The sequence below is a fragment of the Labeo rohita genome, unplaced genomic scaffold (assembly GCF_022985175.1).
Source record: "Labeo rohita strain BAU-BD-2019 unplaced genomic scaffold, IGBB_LRoh.1.0 scaffold_721, whole genome shotgun sequence".
Taxonomy (NCBI): domain Eukaryota; kingdom Metazoa; phylum Chordata; class Actinopteri; order Cypriniformes; family Cyprinidae; genus Labeo; species Labeo rohita.
Window position 1 is genome coordinate 1 of NW_026129658.1, and position 6834 is coordinate 6834.

Consider the following 6834-nt stretch of genomic DNA (forward strand, 5'->3'; position numbering starts at 1 on the left):
CACATGATCTGGTGTTGTCATTTTACAGTCTGTGACATGTGAAGTGTGTAAAAAAAATGTGACTAAAAAAAAAAAAAAGAGTTGCTAATGAGACTTGTACATACCTGTAAACATTCTGATAGATTGTTAAGTTGTTTTTAACAGGCATAGTATTGTATGCCACTATTTGGCTGCTGAAGCCATCTATTGCCACAACATGTGTCACTCCAAACATCATCATCTTCTCATTCTGGTCCAAGTGTAGTTTATGACCCATGTGTTCTGCATGATAGGGCACTGGATTCAGATTGCGTACACCCTAGTAGGTCACATAAAAGCTGTTATAACAGCACTGCCACTGCATTTCTGTATCACTCATAAATAATCAATAATAATAGTAATAATAATCAATAACTTTTCCCTTAAAATGATTAGACAGTTGCATACAATAACTCAGTTAAAGGCTTTAGAGATAGTGTAAATGCCAACCTTTTGCCGCAACTCATGATAAGGTTGATGAATCGTAGCACTCTTCCGACTCGAACTTCACCTGCATGTATGCCTTTTGATGACAGGTAACCTGTCATAAATGTGCGTCCAAATGTTGGCCCCACCTGTTAGACAAGAAAGAAAATATTTGTATGTTTTTGTGTTATAAATCACTAGTATGTATTGTGTGTGTGTGTTTACAAAGCGTTTAATATATAGGTCTAAAATGTATGCAATACCATTTCGTCTAATACTAATACTAAATCTTTAAATGCATTTACTGATTTGAAAAGATATACAGTGACTGGATTAGGTTGTCTTGCATTTCATGTGCTCTGTGAAAAAGGCAACATATACTCGAAAACCACAAGTAGCAATACAGCGATTTGCAAGTGGCATGACATAAGTTAAGGTTAATCACGCAGCAGATACATGAAGCCTGGCAAAGAAAAAAAAATCCATAAAATTACAATAAACATAGCCTACAATGAATATTTGCTCACGCCTACACCTACCCAACTGCATTCAAATTAAATGTCCCCTCACATAAAATTAAGAAATATTAATAAACTTTAAAGAAAGATCAAAACGTACCTCTTTTATAGCGCTGGCCACTGACAGCTCGAGATGAGCATCATCCACTTCGCTGCGTCTTTTAACATTGTGTTCACTGCAAAACCTGCGAACACTCCTTGCAGAGCATTTTTGCACGCCCAACTGTGATAGGTGCGAAGAAATATTTTCATAACTCATATCATCATTAATCAAGTTAATGATAACATCTGCGTACCCTGCTAAAGATGCCATTTTATGCTAATCTGTTGCCGTGTCTTTGCTGCCCCTGCTGTTGACCTTTGTAAATGCTGACGAGAAAAGTTTTTCTTGGTTGAAAAGGTAGTTTTTTACGATTTTCTTTATTTTATGTTTCAGAATTTAGTTTTAATAAGTAAGATGTTATGTGTAAAAATGTGTATTTTAATGTGTATTTTCCTTATTTTTAAAATCCTTATTTATTTTTGTTCATGTTATGATGAAATGATAAATGAAAAAAATGATCCGTTTTTTCGTTTTCCGTTTTTTAGTTTGAAAACGGATATGGAATGGACGGAAGATACCCTGATTTTCTACATACATGTTATTCTACATGTTCTCATTCATTTTCTTTAAAGTTGAGTGTGACTGAATCAAATAAAGGAGTCAATAAAAGAATGTCTGAATGCTTTATATTTAAGTAAACATTTTAATTTTTTTTAATAATCTTTGAATGCATACATAAACATTAGAAACATTTCTTAACATAATGAACATCACTTTGTAGTTGTTGTGAGATAAAAACATAGTTTTACCAAACTTCGAAAGCATACATAACTACTGTAAACATTTCTTAGCCATAGTTAACATGTCTTTCTGCTGATCCTGAGATATTTTTGTTTCATTGTACAAAGGCAAGTTTAGCAGTAATCAAACTTAAAGCAAAGCTCTCTGGGAAAAAAAATAACTTTCTGAAATGAAATCTCACAATAACTTAGGGAATTTGACACACGGATAGTTTGACTTATTCATGCTACTCTAGTACTCATAAAACATTTTCTCGTATCGATTACTTTCTTTGATCTACTGATCTCAAGTTACTATCTTGGCGTATTAAGCAGTTACAAACTGAAAGAGCCATAAATTCCATTCAGATAAAGGAGAGTGAGGTAACATTTGATCAAACTGAGATAAATGAGGTCTTTAGGAACTACTATCAGGCTCTTTACAGCTCTGAATATTCGGAGAGTGCCGCAGTGAGAGAAAAAGCTTTCCTAGATGCTTTGGACTTTAAGTCCACAGGTTTGGGTTTCATGGTATCTCTTGAAGAGGACCTAAAGTCTGAGGAGCTGTCTGAGGCCATTACCAGTATGAAAGGAGGGAAGACCCCAGGGCCTGATGGCATACCGATAGAGTTATATACATGAGAAATCTAATACTTGTGATACTGCACTTCTGTCATTAGACGCTGAAAAAGCATTTGACAGGACTGAGTGGCACTACCTGTTTAAAACTATGGAAAGAATGGGGTTTGGGGATAAGTTTTTGAAATGGGTCTGGATCCTGTATGCTAACCCTTCAGCTGAGATACTAACGAATGGAATAATATCTGCCCCTTTCAGACTCTACAGGGGAACACGCCAGGGCTGCCCGCTCTCTCCCTTGCTTTTCACCCTAGCGATCGAACCACTGGCTATGGCAATTCGTAAACATACACATATTTCAGGTATTACAATTGGCCCCTCAGAACATCGCCCCCCCCCACGTTCAGACACCATTTTGAATCTCACAAGACGGTTTTATTTATCTTGAGATAAAAATTACACTAACTGCTAATGAAATTGTATCAGCTAATTATAAGCCCATATCAGATTCTATAACTGGTCTGCTGAACAGTTGGACAAAACTCCACATTTCTTTGATTGGCCGTGTTAATATATTAAGAATGTCAATTTTGCCCAAATTGTTATATCTCTTCCAATCCATCCCACTTCCTCCACATTCTTCTTTTTTTGTCCTAATGAAAAAAACTTTTACAAACTTCATTTGGAACAACAAGCGCCAAGCGCTGTGTATATTACATATTTGTCCTTGGAATTTTAAAACTACCAAACATGAAAGATTGTTGCTAATTTTTTGTTTGTTGGAAGCCAAACGTGTAATTGCATGCTTTTGGAAAAAAGAAGAAAGTCCTGCCGTGTGTCAATGGATAAAGGGGATGACTTCATGCCTTGCTTTAGAAAAGATTACCTACTTTTTGAAAAACAAACTTCATATATTTTGGTCCATCTGGAAAGTGTTCTATGACTTTTTGCAGAGTCTAGATGGTGACTCTTTTGTGGAACTGATGGACATTGAGAGTATATAGACAAGTATTGTCAGGATTATAGTCTTGTCTGTTCTGTTTTCCTTGTGTTTTTCCCCCTGTGTTTCTAGTATATTTGGTTTGTTCCGTTTGCTCCCCCTTTTGGTTTAGTATTTTTGGCTCAGTCTTGCCCATATTTGTATTTCCCCCTTGTTATCTCGTTTGTAACCACATCCCTGTTTCCTTGTATATAATGTTCACTGTGCCTCTCTCCCCTTGTTGGTGATTAAGTGTTACTTTGGTTTGGTTTCTGTTCAGTGTTTTCACTTCGTTTTCATTAAAATTCTGTTTATTATTTACTCCGGTTTCCTCCAAGTTCCACTGGCTCATCATCCCACGGCAGTTTGTGACAGAATCACCGACCTAACAGAAGATGTCCTGGGCTGAGGACCTCCTACTGAACCTGCAACAAGGTGAGCGTTCGCTGGAGGAGTATGTGGAGAAGTTTCTGAGCGTTTACCATCTGGTGAGATGGAGTGACAAAATGGTTAACGCATGTTTCCAGATGGGACTCAAGGATGATAGTTTGTTTCAATTGATAAGTCCTAATGATTGCTACCGTCCTGTAGCAGATTCTATAAATTTTGTTCTTGATTTATGTGGTTCCCCATTCCAAGTCATGGTGGAGGATGGTAATCCTCCTCCCAACTGGAAACATGCAGTCGCCCCATCTCACCAACAGCCAGGGCCCTCCGCATATCACTCCAGCGACCTCACACCCTCCTTGTCTCCCGCGTGTCCCCAAGTCATCCATAGCTCCACTATGGTCCTCAGCCCAGTACCTCTGGCCGCCTTATCAGAGTCTGCACGCAAGATGGCTGCCACGCCAGAGTCTGCACGCAAGATGGCTGCCACGCCAGAGTCTGCACGCAAGATGGCTGCCACGCCAGAGTCTGCACGCAAGATGGCTGCCACGCCAGAGTCTGCACGCAAGATGGCTACCACGCCAGAGTCTGCACGCAAGATGGCTGCCACGCCAGAGTCTGCGTCTTCTGAGTCTAGTCAAGTTACGGCTGCATTTCCCGAGTCAAGTCAAGGTGCAGTCTGCGTTTCCCGTGTCAAGTATAATTGCAGCTGCATTCCCTGAACCAAGTCAAGCTGCGGCCGAATCTGAGTCAAGTCAAGCAGCCAGTGCGTTTTCTGGGTCACGTCAAGCTCCTAGTGCGTCTCCTGAGTCCAGTCATGTTGCAGCTGTGTTTCATAAGTCAAGTCAAATTTCTGCTGCGTTTCCTGAGGCACGTCAAGTTTCAGCTGCATCTACAGTCAAGTTGCAGCTGAGTTTCCCGAGTCAAGTCAGATTGCAGCTGCGTCTCCTGTGTTGAATAAAACTACAACTGCTTCCGTGGAGTCAAGTCAAGCTGCGGCCACATCTCCTGAGTTAAGTCAAGTTTCAGATGCGTTTCCTGAATCAAGTCAAGTTACGGCTGTAGCTCCCAAGTCCAGTCAGGCTTTCAAGTCAAGCTCCAGAGTCCGGTCAAACTTCCGAGTCAAGTCCCGTCACAGCTGAGTCAAGTCACGTCACGGCCACATCTCCAGTCAAGTCAAGTTCCTGGTGCATCTCCTGAGTCAAGTCACTCTGTGGCTGCGCCTACTGAGTCCAGTCAAGTTTCGGAGTCAAATCAAGTTGCAGTTGTGTGTATTGAGTCGAGTCACGTTACAGCTGCGTTTCCAAAGTCAAGCTGCTGCTGTCATTCCAGAGTCAATTAAGATGCCCGCTGCTGTAAGTGAGTCATGTCAAGTTGCTAATGCGTTTCCTGTGTCAAGTCAAGCTGCAGCCGTGTCTCCTGAGTCCAGTCAAGTCTCAGCTGTGTCTACTGAGTCAAGTTACAACTATGTTTCCTGAATCAAGTCAAATTGCAGCTGCGTCTGCGGAGTCACGTCAAGCTGCGGACACGTCTCCTGAGTCAAGTCAAGTTGCAGCTACATCTCCTGAGTTAAGTCAAGTTTCAGATACGATTTTGGAATCAAGTTGCGGCTACGTCTACTAAGTCTAGTCAAGTGACGTCTGCATCCCCCGAGTCTAAGCAAGTTGTAGCTGTGCTTTCCGAGTCCAGTCAAGCTTCCAAGTCAAGCCAAAGCTGTCGTTCCTGAATCAAGTAAAGTCACAGCTGTTCCCCATGAGTCAAGCCAAGTTGTTGCGGGTGTTCCTGAGTCAAGTCACATTACCGCTGTGGTTCCTGAGTTAAGTCACGTTGCAGCTGGGTTTACTCCGTCAAGTCAAGCGGCTGGTTCAAGTCAAGCTACGGCTGTTGTTCCTGAGTCAAGTCAAGTTCCTGGTGCGTCTCCTGAGCCAAGACTAGTTCCAGAGCACACAATTTTAAGTGTTACTTCGGTTTGGTTTCTGTTCAGTGTTTTCACTTTGTTTTCATTAAAATTCTGTTTATTATTTACTCCGGTTTCCTCCAAGTTCCTCTGGCTCATCCCACAGCAGTTTGTGACAAGTATCTCATAGCTGTACTGTGTGTTGTGTGTTGTGGTGTGTGTGGGTTTTTTTTTTTTTTTTTTTTTTTTTTTTGTGTTATCTGGTTATAATGGAAAACTTGAATGTTGTATTAATCTGTATGACAACGTTTGAAAATAAAAATTGTTGTAAAATAAAAATTTGTAATGACCATGTTAAAGGTACTCTGTTTACATTACGTTCTGCTTAAATTAAATGCCCTGATTAAACAGTATTTGTTCTGTATGGCTTAGCACTACAAAAGACTTTTTTGCAACTCCAGCAGTTAACTAAGAGCAATATCATTTGGTCCTGAAATGCTTTTTTTTTTTTTTTTTTTTTTTTTTTTTTTTTTTTTTTTTTCGCAGGATATTTTAGTAGAGGCAATAGCACACCTATTTGTATTAAATGTAATAATGTGTTGTCTACCAATCCTAAGAGTAAATTACAGTTAATGAACAAATCTCTTTTTTTCAAATGTCACACATCTTCTGTGTGGTTAACTTAACACTACTTAAACTTCACAAGTTTAAGTAATCACTCAGAAACTTAAACTTCCAGAAAAGAAAATAATACTTAAATACATTTGATTTGAATTTTATATATATACATATAACACCCCTGGCAAAGTGTGGTTTTGGACGATATCAGCATAGTGTGAATCATCTTTGGGCAATCCTTCAGGAGGCGTGGAGTTATATATCAAGTCAATGTTTGAATAAACCGACAGCTCGGATGCCTAGATTACGCAGAGCTGTAATAGCTGCTAATGGTGGATATTTTGATGAATCAAAAATTTAAGTATTTTCTATGTATAAACTGTTTATGTAATAAAATATGTTTTCGCAGTTTGTGTTGTCCCTTATCAGTGCAAGATTATCACAATTTAAAAAGGATTCATGCCAATATTGTCCAAAACCCCACTTTTCTAGGGTGTTTCCAAACTTTTCGAGGGCAGTGTAAATAATTTACACATATAAATATACAAATAAATATGTAAATTTTTATTTATATTAGTTTATACTGAACA

General features: G+C 39.3%; 1 protein-coding gene across 1 annotated transcript; it reads left to right on the top strand.

Moving 5' to 3' along the window:
• Nucleotides 1–3596: 3596 nt before the first annotated feature.
• On the top strand, nucleotides 3597–5522 carry LOC127161737 (testis-specific gene A8 protein-like). The gene is made up of 2 exons (XM_051104450.1): nucleotides 3597–3777; nucleotides 4111–5522. Exons 1-2 carry the CDS (start codon nucleotides 3738–3740, stop codon nucleotides 4449–4451), a joined length of 381 nt encoding a protein of 126 aa, XP_050960407.1. The 5' UTR covers nucleotides 3597–3737; the 3' UTR covers nucleotides 4452–5522.
• The last annotated feature ends 1312 nt before the right edge of the window (nucleotides 5523–6834 follow it).

Bases quoted from the DNA above. Each gene is read 5' to 3' on its own strand.
- LOC127161737 (XM_051104450.1), top strand. From the start codon at position 3,738: ATGTCCTGGGCTGAGGACCTCCTACTGAACCTGCAACAAG. The intron at 3,778-4,110 runs GTGAGCGTTCGC...CGTGTCCCCAAG, and splicing joins CCTACTGAACCTGCAACAAG to TCATCCATAGCTCCACTATG.